Raw genomic sequence first — 27,722 nt, forward strand, 5'->3', positions numbered from 1 at the left:
GCATGTGCCTGTAATTCCAGCTTCTGGGGAGGCTGAGGCACGAGAATCACTTGAACCTCGGAAGTGGAGGTCGCACTGAGCCAAGATCGCACCACTGCACTCCAGCCTGGGCGACAGAGCAAGACTCTGTCTCAAATAAATAAATAAAATAAATTAGGGAGTTTGTTGCCAGAAATGTTCAAAGGATTTCTTCAGAGAGAAAGAAAATGTCAGAAACATGAATCTACATAAAGAAAGAAAGTGCATCAGGGAAGGAATAACTGAAGGTAAAATAAAAACTTTATTTTTCTTACTCTGATCTGACAACTCTTTGTTCAAAATAATAATAGCAACAATGTAGTCAACTATATATGCTTGTGTGTGTGCACGCGCGTGTGCACGCACTTATATATAAATGAGTGACAGCAATAAGACAAGGGAGAAGAGGGAGGAATTTGGACTCTTTTGTTATTATAAGGTACTCACACCACTTCTGAAGTGGTAGGTTATTTGAACATATACTTGGACTAGTTGTAAATATATGTTGCAAACTTTAGGGCAACAATTAAAAAAAAGAAAAAAATATTTAAGAAAAAAGTATAATTAACATGCTAAAAAAAAGATAAAATTAGGCCAGGCGCAGTGGCTCATGCCTGTAATCCCAGCACTTTGGAAGGCAGAGGCAGTGGATCACCTGAGGTCAGTAGCTCGAGATCAGCCTGGTCAACATGGCAAAACCCCGTCTCTACTAAAAATACAAAAATTAGCCGAGCATGGTCGTGGGCACCTATAATCCCAGCTACTCAGTAGGCTGAGGCAGGATAATTGCTTGAACCCGGAAGGCAGAGGTTATAGTGAGCCAAGATCGCACCACTGCACTCCTGCCTGGGCAACAGAGTGATACTCCATCTCGAAAAAAAAAAAAGAAAATGAAAACTCAATTTACCAAAATTTGTGAAATGCAGCAAAAAGAGTAGTTAGAGGAAAATATATAGTATTGAAGGCATATAATAGAAAAGATCTAAAAATCATCTAAGCTTTTACCCGAGAAAAACAGAAAAGCAAATTAAATCCAAAGTAAGCAGAAGAAAAGAAATAAAACAAATTAGTGTAGAAATCAATGAAATTACAAACGGGAAATCAATAGATTAAAAAAATCAATGAAACCAAAATCTGTTTCTCTGAAAAGATCAGTAAAATCCATATGCCTCTAGCAGGCTAAGTTAGAGAGAGAAAGAGGACACAAATTAGTAATATCAGAAATGAGAGATCCCACTACAGGCCCCATGGACATTGAAAGAATGATAAAGGAACACTATGACCAACTCTATGTCCACAAATTTGATAACCTAGAGGAAAGAGACTAATTCCTTAAAAGACACAATCTTCTAGAACTCATGGAAGAAGAGACATTCCAAATAGGGCTATATCTATTAAAGAAATTGAATCAGTAACAAATAGCCTTCCAAAACACAAAGTACCAGGCCCAAATGGGTTCAAAGGTGAATTTTACCAAACATTTAAGGGAAAAATGATACAATTTCTCTACAGTCTCAGAAAACAGAAGTAGAGAAACTACTTCCTAACTCATTCTATGAGGCCAGCATTACCTTAATACCAAAACCAGACAAAGACATTACAAGAAAAAAAGCTACAGACCAATATTTCTCATGAACACAGATGAAAAACCCTCAATAAAACATTAGCAGGAGACTGATTTGAGTCGTAATTCTGTCTCCCACGTGGCCAGCCTCACGTTAAAAAAAACTGAGGCCAGGCATGGTGGCTCACGCCTGTAATCCTAGCACTTTGGGAGGCAGAGGTGGGCGGACTGCCTGAGCTCAGGAGTTGGGGACCAGCCTGGGCAACATGTTGAAACCCCATCTCTACTAAAACAGAAAACATTAGCTGGGTGTAGTGGCAGGTGCCTGTAGTCTCAGCTACTCGGGAGGCTGAGGCAGGAGAATTGCTTGAACCCGGGAGGCGGAGCTTGCAGTAAGCCGAGATCACACCACTGCACTCCAGCCTAGGAGATAGTGAGACTCTGTCTCAAAAAAAAAAAAAAAAAGATTTTATACACCATGACCAACTTAGATTTATCCTAGACATGCAAAGGGGTTCATCATTTAAAAATCAGTTAATGAAATCCACCACAGCAACAGGGTAAAGAAGAAAAATCACATGATCATGTCAATAAATGCAGAAAAAGCACTTCACAAAATCCCACACCATTCATAACAAAAACTCTCAGTAAATTAGGACTAGAGGGAAACTTTCTCAACTTGAAAAAGAACACCTACAAAAATCCCACAGCTAACATTGTACTTAATGGTGAGAAATCAGAAGGTTTCCCATGAAGATCAGGCACAAAGCAAGGATGTCTCCCTCTCCTCATTCCTTTTCAATATTGTACTGAAGGTCTTAGGTAATGCAATAAGAAAAGAAAATGAAATAAAAGGTATACTGATCGGGAAGGAAGAAATAAAACTGTCTTTTCTTGCACATGACATGATTGTCTATGTAGAACATCCAAAAGAATCCAAAAAACAACTGGAACTAATAAAGCAATTATAGGAAGGTTGTAGTATACAAGGTTACTATACAAAAGTCAATTTTATTTCCTATACACCAGCAATAAACAAGTAGAATTTAAAATTAAAAACACAATACCATTTATATCAGGACTCCAAAAACATGAAATACTTAAGTTATAAACCTAACAAAATACATATGTATACAAGATGTATATGACGGAAAGTACAAAACTGATGAAAGTAATTAAAAAATTAAATAAATGGAGAGACATTCCATGCTCATAAAGAGGCAGACTCAGTATTTTCGAGATGTCAGTTCTTCCCACTTTGACCTATAGATTCAATATGATCCCAATCAAAATCCCAGCAAGCTATTTTGCTGATATCAATAAACTAATTCTAAAATTTATATGGACAGACAAAAGCCCAGAATAGCCAACACAATAGTGAAAGAAAAGAACACAGTTGCCTGTAATCCCAGCACTTTGGGAGGCTGAGGAGGGTGGATCATGAGGTCAGGAGATCGAGACCATCCTGGCTAATACGGTGAAACCCCGTCTCTACTAAAAATACAAAAAAATTAGCCGGGCGTGGTGGCAGGTGCCTGTAGTCCCAGCTACTCAGGAGGCTGAGGCAGGAGAATGGTGTGAACCCGGGAGGCGGAGCTTGCAGTGAGCCAAGATCGCGCCACTGCACTCCAGCCTGGGCGACAGAGCAAGACTCCATCTCAAAAAAAAAAAAAAAGAAAAGAACACAGTTAAAAGACTGATACTACCTGACTGCAACATTTACCATAAAGCTACAGTAATCAAGACAGGGTGGTACTGGGGCAAGAATAAACAAATAGATCAATAGAACAGAATAGAGAGCCCAGAAGTAGAACTGCATAAAGACAGTCAACGGAAGCAATACAATGGAACACAGACAGTCTTTTCAACATATTTTACTGGACCAAAATGGACATCCACATGCAAATATGTCAATCTAGACATAGTCCTTACACCCTTTACAAAAATCAACTCAAAAGGGATCACAAACCTAAATGTAAAATGAAAAACTATAAAACACCTAGAAGATAACATCAGAGAAAACATAGATGACCTTGGGTTTGGCAGTAACTTTTTAGATATGATACCAAAGCCACAGTCTATGAAAGAATTAATAAAGTGGACTTCATTAAAAGTAAACATTTCTGCTCTACAAGATACTGTCAAAAGAATGAAAGGCAAGCCACAGGCTGGGAGAAAATATTTGCAAAAGACATACCTGATAAAGGACTATTAATCAAAATACAGGACTGTTAATCAAAATATATGAAGAACTCTTAAAATTCAACAATAAAAACAAAACCCAATTTTAAAATGGGCCAGCCAGGTGTGGTGGCTCAAGCCTGTAATCCCGGCACTTTCGAAGGCTTCAGGCCAAAGGGTTACTTGAGCCGAGGAGCTCGAGACCAGCCTGGGCAACATAGCAAGATGCTATCTCTATAAAATAAAAATTAAAATGGGCCAAAAATCTTAATAGCCACTTCACCAAAAAAGCTATACTGCTGGCAGATAAGCATATAAAAAGATTCTCCACATCATATGTTGTCAGGGAAGCACAAATTAAGAGAACAACAGCCGGGCGTGGTGGCTCACGCCTGTAATCCCAGCACTTTGGAGGCTGAGGGGGGTGGATCACCTGAAGTTGGGAGCTCGAGACCAGCCTGACCAACATAGAGAAACCCCGTCTCTGCTTAAAATACAAAATTAGCTGGGCGTGGTGGTGCGTGCCTGTAATTCCAGCTACTCGGGAGGCTGAGGCAGGAGAATCGCTTGAACCCAGCAGGCAGAGGTTGTAGTGAGCTGAGATCGCGCCATTGCACTTCAGCCTGGGCAACAAGAGCAAAACTCCATCTCATAAGTAAATAAATAAATAAATAAATAAATAAATAAAACGAACAACAAACTCCATCTCTACAAAAACTTTAAAAGTTAGCCAGGCATGGTGCTGCCATGCCTGTAGTCCCAGCAACTTGGGAGTCTGAAAGAGGAGGATCCCTTGAGCCCAGGAGTTTGAGATTACAGTGAGCTGACTATGTCACTGCTTTTTTTTTTTTTTTTTTTGAGACAGGGTCTCACTCTGTCACCCAGACTGGAGTGCAGTGACACAACCATGGTTCACGGCAGCCCCGACCTCCCAGGCTCAGGCGATCCTCCCACCGCAGCCTCCCGAGTAGCTGGGACTACAGGTGTGTGCCACCACGCCTGGATAATTTTTTTGTATTTTTTGTAGAGACAAGGTTTTGCCATATTGCCCAGGCTGATCTGGAACTCCTGGACTCAAGCAATCCACCTGCCTCAGCTTCCCAAGATGCAAGGATTACAGGTGTTAAACCACCACACCTAGCTGTGCCACTGCTTTTGCACTCCACCCTGGCAACAGAGAGACCCTGTCTCAAACAACAACAATAACATAAACAAAAACACAACCGCTGGGCACAGTGGCTCATGCCTGTAATCCCAACACTTTGGGAGGCTGAGGCAAGAGGATCGCTTGAGGCCAGGAGGTCAAGAATAGCCTGGGCAACATAGTGAGACCACCCTCATCTCTGCAAAAAAAAAATTTTTTTTTTAAACTAAACAAAGAAAAAAACCAAGATACTACCACATACCTATTAGAATGGTCAAAATCCAGAACACTGACAACAGCAAATGCTTTCAAGGATGTGGAGCAAGAGGAACTTGTTAGTGGGACTGTAAAATGGTCCAGCCACTTTGGAAGGCAGTTTGGTAGTTTTTTACCAAACTAAACATAATCACACTCCTCGGTGTTTATCCAAAGGAGCTGAAAACTTATGTCCACATGAAAACCTATACATGGATGTTTATAGCAGCATTATTCATAATTGCCAAAACTTGGAAGCATCCAAGATGTCCTTTAGTAGGTAAATGAATAAATAAACTCTGGTACATCCAAGCAATAGAATATGATTCACTGCTAAAAGAAAATGAGCTATTAAGCCATGAAAAGACATGGAGGAAACTCAAATGCATATTGCTAAGTATAATAAACCAATCTAAAAAGGCTACACATTGTATGATTCCAACTTCACGACATTCTGGAAAAGATAAAAGTATGGAGATGGTAAAGAGATCAGTGGTTGCTGGGGGTTATGTGGGAGTGAAGGATGAACAGATAGAGCATAACAGATTTTTAGGACAGCAAAACTACTCTGTATGATACTACAAATGGTATATACATTTGTCCAAACCCACAGACTATACAATAGCAAGAGTGAGCCCTAATGTAAACTACTGACTTTGGGCAATAATGTGTCAATGGGGGATCATCAGTTGTAATAAATGCATCAATCTGGTATACAATGTTGACAATGGGGGAGGTTATAAACATGCAGGGGTAAGGAAGTATATGGGAAATCTGTCTCTTTTGCTCAATTTTTCTATAAACCTAAAACTGCTCTATAAAATAAAGTCTGTTAAAACAAAAAGAAATGAAGTACTGATACATAGATGATGAACCTTGAAAACATTATGCTAAGAAGCCAGACACATATGGCCATAGAACATATGATTACATTACATGAAATGCCTAGAATTGGCCGGGCATAGTGACTCACGCCTGTAATCCCAGCAATCTGGAAGGCCGAGGTGAGTGAATTACGTGAGGTCAGGAGTTTGAGACCAGCCTGGCCAACATAGTGAAACCCTGTCTCTACTAAAAATACAAAAATTAGCCAGGCGTGGTGGTGCCCACCTGTAATCCCAGCTACTCGGGAGGCTGAGGCAGGAGAATCGCTTGAACAAGGAGACAGAGGCTGCAGTGAGCTGAGCTCATGACACTGCACTCCAAGCCTGGGCCACACAGCGAGACTCCATCCATCCATCAATCAATCAATCAATTAAAAATAAAAATGAAATGCCCACAATAGGCAAATCCTTAGAAAGTACATTAGTGATTGTCAGTAGCTGGAAAAGTAGGGAATGAGGAGCTACTGCTAATGGGCAGGGACTCTTTGTAAGGTTATAAAAATGTCCTAAAATAGCATAACTCTGGGAATATACTAAAAACCATTAAACTAGGGCTGAGCGCGGTGGCTCACGCTTGTAATCCCAGCACTTTGGGAGGCCAAGACAGGCAGACCACTTGAGGTCTGGAGTTTGAGACCAGCCTGGACCAACACTGCAGATGTTGCAGTGAGCTGAGATTGCGCCACTGCATTCCAGCCTGGGCGACAGAGCGAGACCCTGTCTCAGACAAAAACAAACAAACAAACAAAAACATTAAATTATATAACTTAAATTGGTGAAAGGTATAGTATGTGAATTATATCTTAATAAAGTTGTTTTGGGCCTGATGCAGTGGCTCACACCTGTAATCCGAGCACTTTGGGAGGCTGAGGCAGGCGGATCACCTGAGGTCAGAAGATTGAGACCAGCCTGACCAACATGAAGAAACCCTGTCTCTACTAAAAATACAAAAACTAGCCGGGCGTGGTGGCACACGCTTATAATCCCAGCTACTTGGGAGGCTGAGGCAGGAGAATTGCTTGAACCCAGGAGGCGGAGGTTGCGGTAAGCCAAGATCGCGCCATTGCACTCCAGCCTGGGCAACAAGAGTGAAACTCTGTCTCAAAGATGAAAAAAAAAATTAAAGCCCAAATAAATTAGAGAAACAAGTTGTTTAAAAAAGAAAAGCCATTCAGACCAGAATAAAGAGTTAGAAAAAAAAACCCCTGAATAAATAAAATAGTAAATAAAAGTATCACTCATGGCCAGGCACAGTGGCTCACACCTGTAATCCCAGCACTTTGGGAGGCCAAGGCAGGCAGATCACCTGAGGTCGGGAGTTCAAGACCAGCTTGGCCAACATGGAGAACCCCTGTATCTACTAAAAATACAAAATTAGCTGGGCGTGGTGGCGCATGCCTGTAATCTCAGCTTCTCGGGAGGCTGAGGTAGGAGAATCGCTTGAACCTAGGAGGCAGAGGTTGCTGTGAGCTGAGATTGAGCCACTGCACTCCAGCCTGGGCAAGAACAGCAAAACTCCGTCTCAAAAAAAAAAAAAAAAAAAAAGACCCAACAAACCTATCACTCAATGTTCCATGATGTGGAATGTAGGTCCTCACTATAAACATGTATATTTAAATCTTGGTTAAAATCTTAGTCTCATCATTATGCAAATTAAAGCCTAACCAAATCCCTAAAATGTATGACTTCCTAATTTGTTTGGATCTGCCCTAACATCCAACAGGGGAGAGTTAAAACAAACCAATTAAACAAAGAGTTGGCTGTGCACTATGGCTCACGCCTGTAATCCCAGCACTTTGGGAGGCCAAGTCAGGAGGATCACTTGAGGCCAGAAGTTCAAGACCAGCCTGGGCAACATAGTGAGATCCAGTCTCTATTTAAATAAGTGAATGATAGATTTAATTTAGGAAAAGACCTGACCTCCAGCTAATGCCCCACTTTTGCAAGAATCAGCTACTATGTCAAGTGTGGTAGGCTTACGTTAACCGTCCTCACTATCAGCAAGCTCCTGCTTTCCCCCACAAAGCACAGCAAAATAACACAAAAGCAGCTGCAATGTGAAGGCTCCCTTTACCCACCAGGAATCCAAACACAAACAAGAATTCCAGTTAAAGACAGACACTTTCGAGAAACTGAAGCCAGAGATGGGATAGCTTAAATGAAACCTTCCCATGCCCAAGGGTTCAGCAGTTGCCAGGATGCCCAAAACAAGAGGGAGATTCAGCATGGAATCAGAGAGGGTTAGAGCCCAAGCAAAGAGTGACAGCAGCTAGGCCCTCACCTCGGGGATCAGCCGCCTCCTCTTCACGCCGGGGACAGAGTCTAGCAGGCCATCGCTGACCAGCTGCTTTCGTTTGCTGGAGTCCTGCAGGGCAGTGAGGACGCTGTCCACAGAGTGCTTCTCAGAAGTCCTGGAATTCACGGAGCAGTCCAGAGCAGCATCTTCAGCCTCTGTCTCCACTTTCACAGTGATACTTTTTAGAACTGTGTCAGAGAAGAAATAGGGCTCAGTGGGAAAAACCAGGGCTGCTCAGAGATCAGCAGGGTTCTCTGAGCAGCAGGGTGTCTGTGGGCCGCCCTTTGACACCAGTGCTGAGATAATGATGTCTAGTCGTAACAAACCTGAGCTTTCCAACAATGCAATCTTTATCTCACCGCACTAGTGCTGTACAATAAAGCCATGTTCCAAGAGCATTTAGTTCAAATTGGTTTAAACATCTTTTTTTGGGGGGGAAGACAGTGAAAGGAGAGACATAAAATATTATCTTTTTGTGCTTTAAAAAAGTAATTTTTAAAAAGCGACACAAGGTGCTTATAACAAGTGTGTGGGTGGAGGGGGATGGGAACCGGGGAACAAGTGTGTGGGTGAAGGGGACTTTTCACTATATAACTTTGTATATTTTTGGACCATGTGAATGTATGACCTGATCAAAAGTATTCAGTTGAAAACATTTTTCAAAAAGGGCATTTTTTTTTTTACCTTCTTCTACATCTTCGGTGAATTCAGTTGAGTTCATCTTCTATTCCGCTAAATAAAAAGACAAAGACAATGTATTGACTTATTGCTTGATTTATTTCTTAATTTTCTCTACCCACAGAAAATCCTCTTACCCTCCCAACCCCGGCTCTAGGTAACAGAGCAGCACAGCACTGTGGAAGCATGTGTCCTCCTAATCTTGTCTGCAGACACTCAGGAGCAGCCAGGCCTTGTGCATCCCTGCTGGGAGCTCTTCTCCAAGACTTTATGTGAGCAGAACGTGTCTTACACCATCCACTGATAGCCACTTACTGAGCCATGGGAACATTACATGAACAAATCAACTCTTAAAAAAGACCCCAATTTTAATTATCTCTTTTAAGTCCATGCTTATAAATTCCAGCCACAAAACAAATAGGCTGAAGGATGGGGGCCATGGATCCTGAAATCTTAGGACTTACGGTTGTCAAGAGAACTGTGCTGCCCATGACCTGAAGGTGGCTACTAGCCACACCTGGCTACCAAGGACTCAAAATGTGGCTAGTCCAATGGAGATGTGCTATAAGTGTAAAATACACACCAAATCTCAGACTTAGTAACAGAAATGCAAAATATCTCACTAGTAATTCTTTTTTTTTTTTTTTTAGAGGAAAGGTCTCACTCTTTTCACCGTGGCTGGAGTACAGTAGCACTATCATGGCTCATTGCAGCCTCTGATTCCTGGGCTCTAGCAATCCTCCTGCCTCAGCCTCTGGAATGGCTAGGACTACAGGTACCACATGCCGCCACCCACAGCTAATTAAAAAATTTTTTTGTAGAGATGCGGTTTCACTATGTTGACCAGGCTGCTCTTGAACTCCTCAAGCGATCCTTCCACCTTGGCCTCCCAAAGTGCTGGGATTACACATCTGAGCCACCGTACCCAGCCCTAATAATTGCTTTATATTGATTACATGTTGAAATGATAATATTTTGGACTTACTGGGCTAAATACAATACTTTATTTCATTTATTTGTTTATGAAACGGAATCTTGCTTTGTCACCAGGCTGGAGTGCAGTGGCGCAATCTTGGCTCACTGCAACCTCCGCCTCCTGGGTTCAAGTGATTCTCCTGCCTCTGCCTCCCGAGTAGCTGGGACTACAGGCATATGCCACCACTCCCGGCTAATTTTTTGTATTTTTAGTAGAGACAGGGTTTCATCGTGTTAGCCAGGATGGTCTCGATCTCCTGACCTCATGATCCGCCCACCTCAGCCTCCCAAAGTGCTGGGATTAGAGGTGTGAGCCATTGTGCCCAGCCTAAGCTTCATTAGAAAGGGGGGCAGTGCTCTGTTCCAGGCTGCAGGGTCTGAAGCAAAACCTGCCTGCCTCAGCTGGAATGGAACTGACACCATGAGGCAAAGCACCACTAAAACAAAACAAACAAAATTACCACTAAGTCTCTGATATCTCCGAATACCATGACAGCATGTACATAAATAGTACAAGATACAAAGGTAGTAACATTTGGAGAATATACATTGCAATCTTTAATGTTGACACTTGGGAGTTGTGATCCCCACAACTGATTAAGCTGACTACAAACACAGAGTTCTCATTTTGGTTGAGGATGAGTGGAGAGCAGGACCAAGAAGTATCTCTTAAGAAATTTCTGGCCGGGAATGGTGGCTCGTGCCTGTAATCCCAGCACTTTGGGAGGCTGAGGTGGGCGAATCACCTGGGGTCAGAAGTTCAACACCAGCCTGGCCAACATGGTGAAACCCCATCTCTACTAAAAATACAAAAATTAGCTGGGCATGGTGGCACACGCCTATAGTCCCAGCTACTTGGGAGACTGAGGCAGGAGAACTGCTTGAACCCGGGAGGCAGAGGTTGCAGTGAGCCAAGATCACACCACTATACCCTAGCCTGGGTGACAGAGTGAGACTCTGTCTCAAAAAAAAAGAAAGAAACTCTGTAAGCATGAAGCCACCTAAAATGTTCAGTGAACCATTCAAGGAGTAGCCACAGAATGGTGTGTGTTTGACATACAGTACCTGTTTTAGACGGGTGAATGGGGCGGGGATGGCAGCAAGAGGGAGAGTGTGTCTGGGTGATCCATGAGCACAATCATCACTGCAAAGGTTACTAATAATGGCAACACATACAGTGCTTATGATGTGAAGCACTATTTTTAGATCAAGAACAGTGCACAATAGTGCAAGACAGGCACAATTCTTTTCATCCCTGTATTGCTAATTTTCAGAGGAATGAAAACCAAAATGAGATTTGAAACTGAAAATAATTCCTACTCACCAAGCCATCTCCTACCTGAAAAAACATTACACACAGGGTGATATTGACAGAAAACAAATAATAAGTCAACTTCAAGGGTCCGAGAACTATTTTACCAGAGTTAAATTTTAGCAACTCCTTCCACTGTATTTCAAGGAACTACACCTCACTTTGGATCACCATCATCTGAGCTGGGTGTCTCTGAGTGGCTAGAAGGGCTGGACAATGCCAGGCAGAAATTCAAGACCGGATTCCCAGCCTGGTAGGAGGCCTCTCAAGGAAACACACTGCAGGTCACCTGAATGCCCCTGCCCTTGGAAACTGCCATGGTCACATAACCCACTCCTGCCAATCAAGGGGAGTTCTGAGATGCAGAACAGATGGGGCGAAACGATGGCTGTCAGAGGCGGACATACTTTACAAAACAAATTACATTTGGCAGAGAAAAGGCAGAGAGGGAGGAGACAGCGGTTGGTTTATTTGGGGAGGAAAAGGGTCATGGGGAAAGAAAAATTGCAAAGAGTCAAAGATTCTGGTAAGTGGAAAGCACTAAAAGGATGGGCAAATACTAGAACAAAACAAAACAGGCATCGATGAGAGAACACAGCAGACAGGGCCATGGGTGGTGAGAAGGGCAGTCTATTTATCTGCCATTATATTCGCCCAACCATGTGTCTCTGGCAGGCCCATCACATAGGGAGCAGCGCAGGGCTGGAGTCCAGGCTGCCACATGGAGCCTGCCGGGAATGTGGCTTGGTGAGCAGAAAGCCTATTTTCTGTTTTTTTATTTTTCCTTGTTTCCAGTGGGGTTGGAAGGAGGCTATTTTCTGAACTACCACCATGTGACCCTACAGCAGGCAATTTGGCCTCTGAATTTTGAGCCCCTAGAAAGTGATGAAGGAAGAGCACACATCTCAGCCACCTGCAGTGGGCAGAAACCCCAGAGGGCTCATGCAGCTGAGGTGGGAGGAAGGGGTGCTGGTGCGGCTGCCTGGGCATTCAAGACACCGAGTGCTTGTGCTTTGGAAAACACTTCCGTGTCCATTTATAGACTAGTGACAGATGCTAGGTTAGCCCAGAAGTAGCCCAGAACACAGCATGGTGGGCCCCTTCCCTCCAGGCCAGCAAATCAGCTTCGCTCATTAAGAAGCTGGGGAATCTCCCATTTGCAAGGCCTGGAAACCTCGCGCCTGCCCCTGGCTTGCGCAGTGGGGAGTGAGGTGAGCATCCCCTGTAACATCTGCAGCCCACCAACTTCACACCAGGCACTGGGCTGGCCACTGCATGTGTGCCTGTGCCTCACCCTGAGCTATTTTAGTTCCAATTTCAACAAATAGAGAAACCCAGGACAGGTAACTCCTCCAGTGTCACATCACTGAGTGGCAGAACCTGGCTTCAAATCGAGTCTTTCTGTGCCTTCCCTCAGCCAGCCAGGGAGGAAATAATAGAGTCTTCATTCTTTTGTTAAGCTTCTTCTGATGAACCATGGACCTGTTTCCAAATTTGAGTCCCTCTGTCCAACAGCACCAGGAAACCACATCTCCTTCTGCCCCTCCATTAGCACTCTGGAAAGTCAGTCTGCTCCGTGCGTAGAAACAGACTCCACCCAATACAGAAAAGCTTCTACAAGAGGGATGTGTAGGCTACTCCCTGCATCCCCAGCTGGCGCAGGGACAGCACATCAACAATGTCACAGCTGGGCAGAAAGGGGATGGGGAGCACACTGCTACCTCCATTTCCTGGTCACCTGCCCAGATGAGGGTCACAAGCTCTGCTCCTCCTGGGTGGACACCCAGCACCCAGATGCCTAGCATGCCACAGACATTCCTCTCGCCTGCCTGACTATAGGCTACGTAGGCGCTGCCACAACTACCCAACCACCACAGCACCCACCTCCTAAAGGCTGCTGTGAGCATTCCCTTTGCCTCCTGGACTCTGGAGAACTTCTCATTCTGACATTCTCTCACTTTCAAAACGTTCTCATGCCTCCCACCACAAACCTCAAATTATGGGACAGTCAACACATCCACACGTTCCCCAAAATCAACTTTCTCCCCAAGGGATGTCTGTTCTATGTCCCTCAGACAGCCGAGCTAAGCCTAGGAAAAAAGAAAAAGAAAAAAGAGGCCGGGCACGGTGGCACACGCCTGTAATCCCAGGACTTTGGGAGGCCAAGGCGGGCGGATCACCTGAGGATGGGAGTTGGAGACCAGCCTGACTAACATGCAGAAACCCCATCTCTACTAAAAATACAAAATTAGCTGGGCATGGTGGCGCGTGCCTGTAATCCCAGCTACTCAGGAGGCTGAGGCAGGAGAATCGCTTGAATCCAGGAGGCGGAAGTTGTGAGAAGCCGAGATCGCGCCATTCAACGCCAGGCTGGGCAACAAGAGCGAAACTCCATCTCAAAAAAAGAAAGAAAGAAAGAAAGAAAAAACAAAGAAAAAAGAGAAGGCCGGGCGTGGTGGCTCACACCTGTAACCCCAGCACTTTGGAGGCGGGCGGATCACGAGGTCAGGAGATGGAGACCATCCTGGCTAACACGGTGAAACCCCATCTCTACTTAAAAAAAAAAAACAAAAAAAAATTAGCCAGGCGTGGTGGCGGGTGCCCATAGTCCCAGCTACTCGGGAGGCTGAGGCAGGAGAATGGCATGAACCCAGGAGGCAGAGCCTGCAGTGAGCCGAGATCGTGCCACTGCACTCCAGCCTGGGCAACAGAGCAAGACTCCATCTCAAAAAAGAAAGAAAAAAGAAAAAGAGAGAAGCCCTTGACCAAGCCAAGAGAAAGTTTAAACAAAAGAAGGAGATGTGTGCCTATGAGACCCATGAAGCTTGCAGCTGCCTGGAGTTAAAATGCCACAGGTTTCAAAGACATGAGAGAGCAACTCCCAAACAAGACCAATCTCCAGTGGTTAATTTAATAAGTGAAAATGCTCCTGTGTTTTTCTTAAACAAATAGCCTAGGAAGCCCCAGGCAAAATGACTGTCATTGGTACAGAAAGGTTTTAAATGTTGCAGAGCTCGCAGGAATATATATAATTTTATTTAAATGCCTACTAGTCTCTATCCTTCTGCACAGAGAGAGATAGGCAGTGTTCAATCTTCCATTCAGGGCATGTGGGTGAGGAAAGATTAGAAGGTCATCAGAAAAGCCTTCAGTTTACAAAAAGCACAAAAAGGAGGATAATCCCAAATGTTCAGAAATAACAAGATGCTTTAGCCACTCAAATATCAAATTACAATGGATACGTTGTTTAAATTGGCTACATAAATCCAGTAACTTGCAGGGCTTAGGGCTACTTCTATGCTTCACGCTGGAATCCAGAATACCAGCATGCACCTGGCTTGAGTGGAAGGGACACTGAGGAGGAAGAAAGGCTGTGAAGAAAGGCAAGGAAAAGGCAGAGAAGTGAGAACCATCCACTGCTGCTTAGGAAGAACCACATCACAAAGAGATAGGCTGGAAAGAGTTACACATTACAGGACACTTCATCTTTTTAGAGTTCATTTTAAGAGGGAAGATACATAATGTGGCTTTTCCCCATTTTTTACCAGGTAATATAGTCATGCCTTAGTATCCTCAGGGGGTTGGTTCCAAGACTCCCAGTGACACCCAAATCCACAGATGTTCAAGTCCCTGATAAAAAATAGCATAATATTTGCATGTAACCTGTGTACATCCTCCTGTATACTTTAAATCATCTCCAGATTACTTATAATAATACAATGTAAGTGGTATATAAATAGTGGTTATAGTGTATAGTTTTTTCATGGTGTAATTTTTTACTGGTTTTTCTTTTGGATTTTTTATTTTTTTAAGATGGGTTCTGTCACCCAGGCTGCAGTGCAGTGGTATGATCGTGTCTTACTGCAGCCTTAACCTCCTGGACTCAAGCCATCCTCCCACCTCAGCCTCCCAAGCAGCTGGGACCACAGGCATGCGCCACCACATACACCACATACAGTTTTTTATTTTGTAGAGATGGGCCTCCCTACGTTCCCCAAGCTGGTCTCAAACTCTGGGGCTCAAGCAATCCACCCACCTCGACCTCCCAAAGTGCTGGGATTAGAGGCGTGAGCCACTGTGTCCAGCTCCAGCTTCTGGAATATTTTCTACCTGCAGTTGGATGAACCTGCAGATGTGGCGGGGCTGACTGTACATGCACACAGAACAAAAATCAGCAAGCACGAAAGGATACTTGGTTAAAAAGTCCACTGTTGGCTGGGCGCAGTGGCTCACACCCGTAATCCCAGCATTTTTCGAGGCCAAGCCAGGTGGATCACGAGGTCAAGAGATGGAGCCCATCCTGGCCAACGTGGTGAAACCCCGTCTCTACTAAAAATACAAAAATTAGCTGGGCGTGGAGGCACCCACCTGTAGTCCCAGCTACTCCGGAGGCTGAGGCAGGAGAATCGCTTGAACCTGGGAGACAGAGGTTGCAGTGAGCCGAGATCGCGCCACTGCACTCCAGTCTGGGAGACAGAGAAAGACTCTGTCTCAAAAAAGAAAAAAAAAAAAAAAGAACTGGGATGGGAGATGACATGGTCTTCTAAGCAGGGGGCAGTTGATCAGGATCACTGGCCTTTTCCCTGTCCAGCCCATAGATTTCCAAAAGGACATTCTCTAGTGAACCCATAGGCGGCTGGGAGTGGCCCAGGGTACCTTTCTATCAAGTTCTTTGAATAGTCAGTTGCTGTGGAGAGAGCAGACAGACCAGGTCTTTTGGGACAGCAGCGTGAGCCTAATCAGAGCTGCCAGAGGCCTGTGGGCCGGGGAGTCACACAGGACAAGCGGCAGGCCCAGAAATGGGAAGTACTTGGGCTTCCTGCAACCTGGAGGTTCAAATTCCAGCCAGCTGACTCCGGATTTTACCCTGCTAGATCAGAGATGTCCTCGCCACTGTGCTGAGGTGCCAGTCCAGGAAGACCTGGCCCCAGCAGCCCTGACCTCATGCCACTCAGGGGCAAATCCCCCTTACCCCTAAGAGCTGTTTCCAGATGTAAACTGAAGCAAACTCTCACTACCAGAAGATTCCCTTGAGAATGTGGGCCCCAGAACAGGAATGTGATTGGAACCTGAAACAACAGGGATGGTGGCTGTGTGGCCCCTGCCACACACAAAAGGTAAAGTGGAGAGAATATGCTCAGTCATTAACAAAACAAACTCAAGGATTTTAAAAATTTAACCAAGACCTAAACCTTACTTCAATCTTTTCACAATTGCCATATGTCTGATTTGATTTCAAGGAACTTCTCTGCTACAGGTGACATTGACTTCTAAAAATTAAACCTAGAAGAGGGGGACAGTAGTTAGTATTCATGTGGCACAGGCTTCATGTTCTAAGTGTTACATATGTCAACCCACACAGTCCCCACAAGCACTGCTTCTTGTGCAGATAGGGAACGGGGCGGGGGTGGGGGTGATTTGTGCTGCCCAAGGGATGCAGCTGAGACCAGGGAGTAGGAAGGACTTCAGGAGACTCCCGGCATGAGAGCTTCATTCCAGCCTTCCAAGGAAGCTGGGACTGAGGAATGGGCCATGACCTCCCAGCTTTCTTTCCCTCTTCCTGCTAAGCTGTGAGCTGGGTGCAGGTGCATGAGCAAGTCAACAAGCCAGATGGGCCAGTCTGTGACCAAGGCAGGAATTAGTGCAGGTGACCCTCCAAAAAATGGAATTCTTTACTAAACTTTGGAGTCAGATGGAACTGCATGAAACCCTGGCTTTTAATCCAGTTTTTTCATTATTTTTTTTTTTCCCCCAGAGATGGGGGTCTTGCTCTGTTACCCAGGCAGAGTGCAGTAGTATGATCAGAGCTCACTGTAGCCTTGAACTCCTGGGCTCAGATGATTCTCCCATCTCAGCCTGTGAGTAGCTAGGACTATAGGTGCATGCCACCACACCCAGCTAATTTTTTATTTTTTGTAGAGACAGGGTCTCCAGGTGTTGCCCAAAATGGTCTCAAACTCCGGGCTTCCAGCAACCCTCCGGCCTCAGCCTCCCAAAGTGCTGGGATTTCAGATGCAAGCCACCACACCTGACCCTTAACCCAGCCCAGTTTTCAAAGAGGGCTTTTTTTTTTTTTTTTTGAGACGGAGTCTCGCTCTGTCGCCCAGACTGGAGTGCAGTGGCACAATTTCGGCTCACTGCAACCTCTGCCTCCCGGGTTCAAGTGATTCTCCTGCCTCAGCCTCCCAAGTATCTGGGATTACAGGCATGCACCACCACATCCGGCTAATTTTTGTATTTTTAGTAGAGACAGTGTTTCACCATGTTGGCCCAGCTGGTCTGGAACTCCTGACCTCAGCTGATCCACCCGCCTCGGCCTCCCAAAGTGCTGAGATTACAGGTATCAGCCACTGCACCCAGCCCAAAAAGGTTTTTAACCGAGTTAAAATATTTAGCATCTAACACCAGGCCAGCTGTTTACCTACCCATCCAAGCTGTATTCTGTCATAGGAGCTGGACACATCTACCTCACCTCAAAAAGTTTTTGTGAAAACTACAAAGGAGAAAGTGTCTGACACATAGCACTCAATGTTACCTATTATAAAGCTTCTTTTTTTTTTTTTAAAGGAAAAGATGTTTAAAGTGCATTTTATTTTTTTATTTTTTTGAGACAAAGTCTCATTCTGTCGCCCAGGCTGGAGTGCAGTGGCAAGATCTTGGCTCACTGCAACCTTTGCCTCCTGGGTTCAAGCGATTCTCCTGCCTCAGCCTCCCAAGCAGCTGGGATTACAGGTGGGCACCACCATGCCTGATTAATTTATGTATTTTCAGTAGAGACGGGGTTTTATCATGTTGGCCAGGATGGCCTTGAACTCCTGGCTTCAAAGTTCCACCTGCCTTGGCCTCCCAAAGTTCTGGGATTACAGGTGTGAGCCATCCCGCCCAGCCTAAAGTACACTTTAATAGTGAATTTTTAAGAACTGCAAATTAAATAAAATGGCTTAAAAGATTAAAAAGGTTTAGTAACTTTTCTTTCCAATGAAACATAGAAACTGGAGGGAGGGGAATGAAACCAAATAAAATGCTCTCCCTGAGGACAGGAGGAATGTTCCCATGCCATCCACTCTGGTGCCGCGGGTCTCTGGGTTCACAGGACCGGCTGGGAGCCTCAAGGGTCTCAGGACCCAGCCCCCTTTGGCAGTGGCATCCTGCCCAAGGGACTTGCAGGACATGTTCGCAATTTGTTTTTATTTTTAGGCACATCTGCAAATGCAGTTTGAAAAATACCAGTCCTCACAAAACCAGGGCAATTTTCCCCAGAGTTTTTCTAAAGCTGTAATTGTAGCTGCCTTCCTTATTCAGTCAGAGCACAACCTCATCTTCCGCATGCAGCCAAGCACAGCCGCACAACCCTGCCCGCGCGCCTGTGATTTGGCGTCTTAATCTTTGGTCACTTGCGTCTTCTGAGTCTTGAGTAAATGTGCCATCTTCCTCAGCTAAGAAGTTCCACTTACGTTCTCCCCAACCTCGTGGAGGGCTACCTCCTCACATGGCTCACAGGAGACTCTGCGTATTAACCTTGGCATGCAGAAGCTGAGGCTCAAGGTGGAAGGAGGGACCGCACATTCCAGCATCCAGCCATGTGACTGACTGCACAACGGTGACTAATTTTCCTAGGAGGTATAAGCTGAGTTTCCGCTGCACTTCCCATTTTATCAAGTGTTTTATTTTGTGACCACACAAGCTAATTAGGGTTCGGGGCAGTTGGGTGTATACTGCACCCCCAATCCTAAGCAAGCCTCAGTCCTTCGCTCTGCTAGCTCCATGCTCAAACCAAAACAGCCCCTGACATACAAGAAAAGGCCAGTAAATGACTTATTCAATTGAGCAATCAATGCCCTGATACTGATGCAACTGTGTTTCACTAGTCAGAAATAACTGAAAATCAGACAAGAGGAGAGGTGGCCATAGGTAGAAAAAAAATTAAGAGGGCTGATTGATTGATTGATTTGAGATGGAGTCTCGCTCTGTTGCCCAGGATGGAGTGCAGTGGTGCGAACTCGGCTCTCTGCAACTCTGCATCCCGCGTTCAAGCAATTCTCCTGTCTCAGCCTCCCGAGTAGCTGGGACAACAGTCATGTGCCACCACACCCGGCTAATTTTTGTATTTTTCACTAGAGATGGGGTTTCGCCATGTTGGCCAGGCTGGTCTCGAACTCCTTGCCTCAAGAGATCCACCCACCTCAGCCTCCCAAGGTGCTGGGATTACAGGTATGAGCCACCACATCCAGCCAAGAGGGCTGACTTTAAATACACGTTTCAACTTGGATTAAAAATTGGTGGGGGCGGGGGGCGGTCTGGGCATGGTGGCTCATGCCTGTAATCCCATCACTTTGGGAGGCCGAGGTGGGCAGATCACCTGAGGTTGAGAGACCAGCCTGGCCAACATGACAAAACCCCGTCTCTACTAAAAATACAAAAATTAGCTGGGTATGGTGGCATGGGCCTGTAATCCCAGCTATTTAGGAGGCTGAGGCAAGAGAATCCTTGAACCTGGGAGATGGAGGGTCCAGTGAGCTGAGATAGTGCCGTCGCACTCCAGCCTGGGTGACAGAGCAAGACTCTGTCTCAAAAAAAAAAAAAAAAAATCGAGGTGGGGCAGGCATAGTGGCTCACACCTGTAATCTCAGCCAAAGACAGGTGGAACACTTGACTCCAGGAGTTTGAGACCAGCCTGGGCAATACAGTGAATCCCCATCTCTATAAAAAATACAAAAAAATTGCCGGCACGGTGGCTCACGCCTGTAGCCCCAGCACTTTGGGAGGCTGAGGCGGACGGATCACTTGCAGTCAGGAGTTCGAGACCAGCCTGGCAAACATGGAGAAACCGCGTCTCTACTAAAAATACAAAAATTAGCCAGGCGTAGTGGCGGACACCTGAAATCCCAGCTACTCAGGAGGCTGAGGCAGGAGAATTGCTTGAACCTGGGAGGCGGTGGTTGCAGTGAGCCGGGATCATGCCATTGCACTCCAGCCTGGGCAACAAGGGCAAAACTCCGTCTCAAAAAAATCAGCCAGGCATGGTGGCACAGGCCTGTAGTTCCAGCCACCTGGGAGGCTGAAGTGGGAGGATCGTTTGAGCCCAGGAGGTTGAAGCTGCAGTGAGCTGTGATCGTGCCACTGCACTCCATCCTGGGTGACAGAGTGAGACCCTGACTCAAAAAAAAAAAAAAAAGGAAGCTGGGCACAGTGGTGTGCACCCATAGTCCCAGCTACTCAAGAGGCTCAGGCGGAAGCATTGCTTGAGCCTAGGAGTTCAAGATCAACCTGGTCAACACAGCCAGACTCTGTCTTACAAAAACTGGAGGGAGAGCATGGTATCAGGTGACCTGCTGAGAAAACTTCAGCTCTAAAACAATAGTTTGTAAAAGTGGTTTTCATACAAAAATCACACACTAACATGCCAAGCATTCACTGCCACTCTTAAAACAGCCCCTCTCCTGTTTAACACTCTGAGGGCTGATACTGGCATGGAGAGCTCTTAGTTTGGCATGTGTGGGGAACTTGTGGCAGCTAATCCCAGAAACCACAAGAGCTCTGGGTTGAAACAATGATGTTGCAAGAAATACTGACGTATCAGAAGCAGAAGAAGAGCATTATCAAATTTGGAGAAGGAAAGAGACTGTCAGAGCAAGGTGATACAAAGCACCAAAAAAATCAGTTTTTAGCACATTTTTTTGTGTGTGACTTTATTTCTTTTTCTTTTTGAGACAGAGTCTTGCTCTGTCACCCAGGCTGGAGTGCAGTGTGGCACGATCTTGGCTCACTGCAGCCTCCTCCTCCCAGGTTCAAGCGATTCTCCCGCTTCAGCCTCCCGAGTAGCTGGGATTACCCACCACCATACCTGGCTAATTTTTGTATTTTTAGTAGATACGAGGTTTCGCGATGTTGGCCAGGCTGGTCTGGAACTCCTGGCTTCAGGTGATCCACCCACCTCGGCCTCCCAAAGTGCTGGGACTACAGGTGTGAGCCACTGCACCCAGTCATTTAAGTTTCATTTTAAAAATTTATCCCGGTCAGGCAGTGGCTCACACCTGCAATCCCAGCACTTTGGGAGGCCGACACAAGTAGATCACTTGAGCTCAGGAGTTCGAGACCAGCCTGGCCAACATGGTGAAACCCCGTATCTACTAAAAATATAAAAAATTAGCCAGGTGTGGTGGCGCATACCTGTAGGCCCAGCTACTTGAGAGGCTGAGGTGGGAGGATCGCTTGAGCCCGGGAGTCAGTGGTTGCAATGGGCCTAGACTGTGCCACTGCACTCCAGGTTGGGTTAAAGAGAAAGACCCTGTCTCAAAAATTCCCAGAGTAAAATTGACTCTCTAGGAGTGTATCATTCTATGAAAGATAACACATGTAGGCTAGGCGTGGTGGCTCACGCCTGTAATCTCAGCACTTTGGGAGGCCGAGGTGGGCAGATCACCTAAGGTCAGGAGTTTGAGACCAGCCTGGCCAACATGGTGAAACCCCGTCTCTACTAAAAATACAAAAATTAGCCGGGTATGGTAGTGCATGCCTGTGATCCCAGTTACTCGGGAGGGTGAGGCAGGAGAATCACTTGAACCCAGGAGGCATAGGATGCACTGAGCTGAGATTGTGCCACTGCATTTTAGCCTGGGTGACAGAGTGAGACTGCATCTCAGAAAAAAAAAAAAAAAAAGAGAAAGATAACACATACACATCCCTATAAACACCACTAAAAAGATACAGAATAGGTTTCCCATTCCAAAGAGTAATTCTACAATTAATTCCCCAAGCTTACCTTAACCAATGATGGGAACAATACAATTAGGTTAGCAACCAAAACCTATCACTTAACACCAAAATTAAGAGGCCAGGCACGATGGCTCACGCCTGTAATCCTAACACTTTGGGAGGCTGAGGCCGGTGGATCACTTGAGGTCAGGAGTTCAAGACCAACCTGGCCAATAAGGTGAAACCCCATCTCTACTAAAAATACAAAAATTAGATGGGTGTGGTGCCACGCACCTGTAATCCCAGTTACTTGGGAGGCTGAGGCAGGAGAATCACTTGAACCCAGGAGATGGACGTTGCAGTGGGCCGAGATCGCGCCACTGCACTCCAGCCTGGGCACCAGAGTGAGACTCCGTTTCAAAAAAAAAAAAAATTAAGCACCAGGAAAAAAACACTACATCCCAGCCTCCCATATACAAACACCAAATCATTTTTGCTGGTTGGCTAGCAACCTTCTTACTCTATGCTTCTACATTATACAATTTGAGGTATTTAAACTTCTCATCATGGTGTCAATACAATTCATATAAACATGCTGTTTTCCTTCTCATTGTTTCCAGGGACTTTCTAGGCAGCGCTAAAAAGTAGCAGGTGAGACATTAATACAGGATATTACATTTTCACCTAATCAAACCTGTGTCAGGGCTCACTCCAATTTTTCTCTTTGTAATTATTGGACATTCTGCTATGCTTCTGCTCACACAGGGGTGCTTAGGAGCCAAGAAAGAACCCACAGGGAGAGGATGTAAAGAAAATGTGTCAATATGGCACCTGTTAATAGATTGTTGGGATGCTGACTGTCTCATCTGCCAGTTCCTAACCAGCCTGTCGTCTTGCTGGGCATGGAGAAGGTAGGCGGAATCACATAAAACTTTCCCGTTATATTAGTTCTTCAGCAAGAAGATGGCATCTCTGGTAACAACAACAACAAAAAACGCTGGGCGTAGTGGTACACGTCTGTAATCCCAGCACTTTGGGAGGCCGAGGCTGGCGAATGACCTGAGGTCGGGAGTTCGAGACCAGCCTGACCAACATGCAGAAATCCCCTCTACTAAAAATACAAAACTAGCCGGGCATGGTGGCGCGCCCCTATAATCCCAGTTACTTGGGAGGCTGAGGCAGGAGAATCACTTGAACCCAGGAGGCAGAGGTTGCGGTGAGCCGAGATCGCGCCATTGCAATCCAGCCTGGGCAACAAGAGCAAAACTCTGTCTCAAGAAAAAAAAAAAAAAAAGGCTGGGCGCGGTGGCTCACGCCTGTAATCCCAACATTTTGGGAGGCCAAGGTGAGCGGATCATGAGGTCAGGAGATTGAGACCATCCTGGCTAACACGGTGAAAGCCCGTCTCTACTAAAAATACAAAAAATTAGCTGGGAGTGGTGGCACGCGCCTGTAGTCCCAGCTACTCGGGAGGCTGTGGCAGGAAAACCCCTTGAACCTGGGAGGCGGAAGTTGCAGCGAGAAGAGATCACGCCACTGCACTACAGCCTGGTGATAGAGCGAGACTCTGTCTTAAAAAAAAAAAAAAAAAAAAAAAAAAAAGCACGGTGGCTCATGCCTGTGATCCCAACACTTTGGGAGGCCAGGCAGGCAGATCACCTGAGGTCCGGAAACCAGCCTGGGCAACATGGTGAAACTCCGTCTCTACTACAAATACAAACATTAGCAAGGCATGGTGGCACATGGACTGTAATCCCAGCTACTCCGTGAGGCTGAGGCAGGAAAATCGCTTGAACCCGGGAGGCAGACGTTGCAGTGAGCAGAGATCAAGCCACTGCACTCCAGCCCGGGTGACAGAGCGAGACTCCGTCTCAAAAAAAAAAAGAAACAAAACAAAAAAACTCATGTTCCATGACAGGAGGTTCATGTGACAGATTTCAAGGGCCACACAGACACCAGCTAACCCAGCAGCAGCAACTGGCGCTCTGGCTCCATCTTTCCTCTAGAATCCAAGAGGCTCTCTCCATTCATTAAGGAAATACGCACTGAACGCCTACTAAGTTATGAGACACCGGGTTAGAGGCTGGGGATGTGAAACTGTGAGGGAGATAAAAAATCTTGCCCAAGTCCCAGTACCGAGGAAAGCTTGACAGGCTCTTGTATGGTAGTATAAAGTCAATATCTAGGGATGAATGGTTTAAAAAAAAAAAAGAGAAAAACGGACTGCAAGGGTGGAAGTGGGGAGCGGGTAACAAGAGAAAGTCCTCCATCCCAGCCGTTTATATACCTGGCTACCTGAAGGACTCACTTCCGTAATTACCTCAGTTTCCTGCAACCTTAGCTTTCTGGCACTATGCCACGCTGCCCTGTGGCATGTTTACTATTTGTATTCAACCATTCAAAAGTTACTTTAAGGAGATGAACTGCACATTTCCAACTCTAGTGAGTAACATTGTTCCTCCCGGCACTCTTGTCGAGTTAGCGTTTACGTGCAGAATTCTTCCAGAAAGACCACCTGAGCAATCAATAGAACTTTTATCTCTGTAAAAACACCTTGTTTAAAATAGCTACATAGGGAGACGTAGGTAAACAAGCACACAAGGGCCTCCAAATCGGTGGTGCACAGCTCACGGATGAGGCAAGGGCAAAGCATGCGTGGGAAATCACGTTTATCATAGAGAAGGAAAGGAGCGGTCACGAGGAGCGGCGAGCGCCCCAGGCTTCAGCTTTGCGGCTGGCCGGCCAGGCCTCGCGCCAGCCCGGGTGCACACCCAAGGCGCCGGGCCCGCCTCCAGCTCCTGGGCAGCGGGAACCGCGAACCGCCGTGGAACGGCCGGGAAGGGAGCGCTGCGCCCCCTGGCGGCGGGGCCCATCCCTCTCCGCTCCCGGCCGCCGCCGCCGCGGGCCGGCCTCGCTCCATTTGCAGCCTCCGGAGGCTTCGTTCCTCCGAGCGGCGGCTCCCCCGGCCTCCCGCTCGCCGCCCGGCATCTCCCTCCAGTCCCCGCCCCCTGCTCCCGCTCCGACACCCCCTTCCACACGCGGAGCAGTGCCCCGCCAAAGCCCCGCCGAGCGCGAGCGCCAAGCCGCCGCGAGTACGGCAGAGCCTTCCGGCCGCCCCGGCCGCTCCATCGCGGCGCCCGGCGGGGGTGCGGGGCCAGCGCGCGGCGCGAGTGGGGCGGGCGGCGGCGGCGGCGGCGCGGACGGTTCCACCGCGCGAACCCCCCGCCCCCGCGCGGCGCGCGTGCTCCCCAGAACGCCATGGAGCCGCCGCGTTCCGAGCGGGCACAAAGGGGCGCGCAGCACAATGGGCGCGGCGAGCCCGTGGGCGCCCGGCGCCCGCTCCGGTCGCTCGGCCCGCGCGGGGGTGGGCGCTACTACCGGCGGGCGCGCTCGGAGCAGCCCCCCTCCGCGTCCCCTCCCCTGCTCCCGCCCCCACCCCGGCATGGATGTTGCAGCCACTCTACCGGCCGCTCGCCCCGGAGCCGCCAACGCTGCCGCCGCCGCGCGGCCGGCTTGATCCGCCCCGCACTTACCTGGGACGCGAGTTCTGTACTTTGCCGGGCGGGCCCGCGCCGAGTTTGGGCGCCACGTGGGGGGGAGGGCGCGGGGCCGGGGAGTGGGGGCCGCGCGCGGAGGGCCTGGCCAGGGCGGCCCGGGGAGGCGCTGGGGGCGGCGGGCGGGCGAGCGCCGTGTATTTTCCCCTCTCTTTGTGTGTGTCCGTGCGCTGCGCTCTCGCGTGACGTGACGGGACTCCGTGTGTCATTTCCGCACAAGGACACAGGAGCCCCCGCTGCAGTGGAACCACAACCCCTCCGCCCCCACCCCCGGCCCGCCCCTCCCCCTCAGCGGGGCACACGCGGGACCGGCGGCGGCGGCGCTCGGGCGTGAACGGCCGCGGCGGGGAGCTCGGGCGCGCACTCCCGGGACCCAGGCGGCCCGGCGCGCTCGGCCGGCGCAGTGGCTCCACGTGGGCCCGCGCTGGCTGCCCGGGGCGGGGGCGGCGGCCGCGCACCCACGGCGCGCCGGGCAGGCGCCGCGAACAATGTCCCCTGTACCCCATGTGTCCTCCCACCGCGAGTTCGTCCTCGGAAACGTGGTTTCTCAGACCCGAGAGTTTGGCCCCAAACGGCTTTTTCTACTTTTTTGCCCCTTGCGGGACGGCGACTGTGCGGAGCTTGTCCCGCCTCGCGCCCACGCCTCTCTCGCATTTTTGGCCTTTGGGCCGCAGCCCAGGCCCCCGGGGCCGGTCTTCCCGCGCCGCCACCGGCACAAAGACCTTGGGACGCGAGGGCCCGGGTGGCTCCTGCGGCCCCGCGGGGCGGCATGGAGTCCGGCGGGACCCGGGAGAGCGACCCTGGCGCTGGGAAAAGCTGGCTCTGGCCACTCCCCCTGCACGGTGGCCGCCCTCTGTTGTGAGCCTCAGAGCTAAAATCTTGCCTGCTACTTGCAACCCGAAGTTCTGGGGTGTGAGGCTGCGGAGCGAGAGCTTCGGAAGCGCCCGCGCTCACAGACACACACCCCACAAACACAAACCCACGGGCTGTCTGCGCCGAGCGCCTAAAATAGAAAAACACGAGTCACCAACTCAATAAAGGCTGATTCTGTCTACTCCTAACTCTTGGACTGTAGATTCCCAGTTGATAAATACGAAATCTACCCCTCGGGTATTTTCTCAAGTCTCAGTGGCTGGGTAGGGGGAGGGGGAGGTGCTGGGTGAGAGTCAGGGAAGCCCAATTCAACAGTTTAGCCACGTTTGTATTTTAGGCAAACAATGAGAATGTAAATTTAAGAAAAATCCTTTAATTTGCCGATCAAAGAAAGTATAAAAAGAAAAATGCAAATGATCCCATCTGCTGCTCACAGCTGACTGGCTGCAAGGGAGGACCATGTGGCACGGCCCTGCGCGGTCAGTGAATAGGTAGAATAGATTTTTAAAAGAAGGCATATGTTGGCTCCTTGCTGCCCAGTCGCGGCGAGGGTTTGAATTAACGTATAGTTTGGGTTTACCGTACCCTCCTTCAGACCACTCCAATTGGGAATTTAGTAATTATGCAAGTTCCTCCCCTTCGGGCTTGAAATCAAAAGGCACAGGGTTAAGTTTGAGGAACTACGTGGAACATTCTCGAGCTGTATTTGGATTACTGGTTTAGTGAAGTCAGTACTAATTGCTATGCAAAATTAAGCAAGCAGCCTGAAGAACCAAGCCCTGCATCCAGGGGGTGCTTTTATAGAAGAATCTATACGTGCTCAGTGTCATTGAAAACAGGATGATGAAAAGAATGGGGCCGAGATAGCAGCCCTTCAAATTCAAAAGACTTAGGTCGCCCTATCTACATTTAAAATAGGGCGGAGGGAGGAAGGGAGGAGGACTGCTTGGGGGAGAATGGTTAATTTATACATTCGCAGAAGACTGAGGGGAGGCACTTCGATTTCTGCAGAGAACTTGACTTTTACACTTGCACATTAAATAACACGTACGACACAGTACATCGCTTGACTTAGTTAACAGATACACCAGTTTTATTCTCACCTTCAATTTAATGTGACAGTTATAATTAGAATTTTTAAAGTAGAAGTTGCATTTCATTAGTTCAGTTTTCTAGGATTTCCCAGTAGAAGAGTTAGGAATAGTTAAGTAGCACTTAAGCACATTTTGCATTTAAATCACTTTGCTGTGGTGCTTTAAGAATGTAAAACGACCTTGTTAAATTTTTGGAAAG

The 27,722-nt window shown here is 47.4% G+C and overlaps 1 protein-coding gene across 1 annotated transcript in view; it reads right to left on the minus strand.

Annotated features, from left to right (window-relative positions):
• The window catches only part of BEND3 (BEN domain containing 3), a 51,028-nt gene extending 25,177 nt beyond the window's left edge, over positions 1 to 25,851 (minus strand). The window contains exons 1-3 of the mRNA XM_009451772.5: positions 25,536 to 25,851; positions 9,027 to 9,074; positions 8,328 to 8,530 (exon numbers count right to left, since the gene is read on the minus strand). Of these exons, the coding sequence (XP_009450047.1) occupies positions 8,328 to 8,530; positions 9,027 to 9,063 (240 nt within the window). The 5' untranslated portion in view covers positions 9,064 to 9,074; positions 25,536 to 25,851. The remainder of the gene's footprint in view (positions 1 to 8,327; positions 8,531 to 9,026; positions 9,075 to 25,535) is intronic.
• Between the last annotated feature and the right edge of the window lie 1,871 nt (positions 25,852 to 27,722).

The sequence above is a fragment of the Pan troglodytes genome, chromosome 5 (genome assembly GCF_028858775.2).
Source record: "Pan troglodytes isolate AG18354 chromosome 5, NHGRI_mPanTro3-v2.0_pri, whole genome shotgun sequence".
Classification (NCBI taxonomy): domain Eukaryota; kingdom Metazoa; phylum Chordata; class Mammalia; order Primates; family Hominidae; genus Pan; species Pan troglodytes.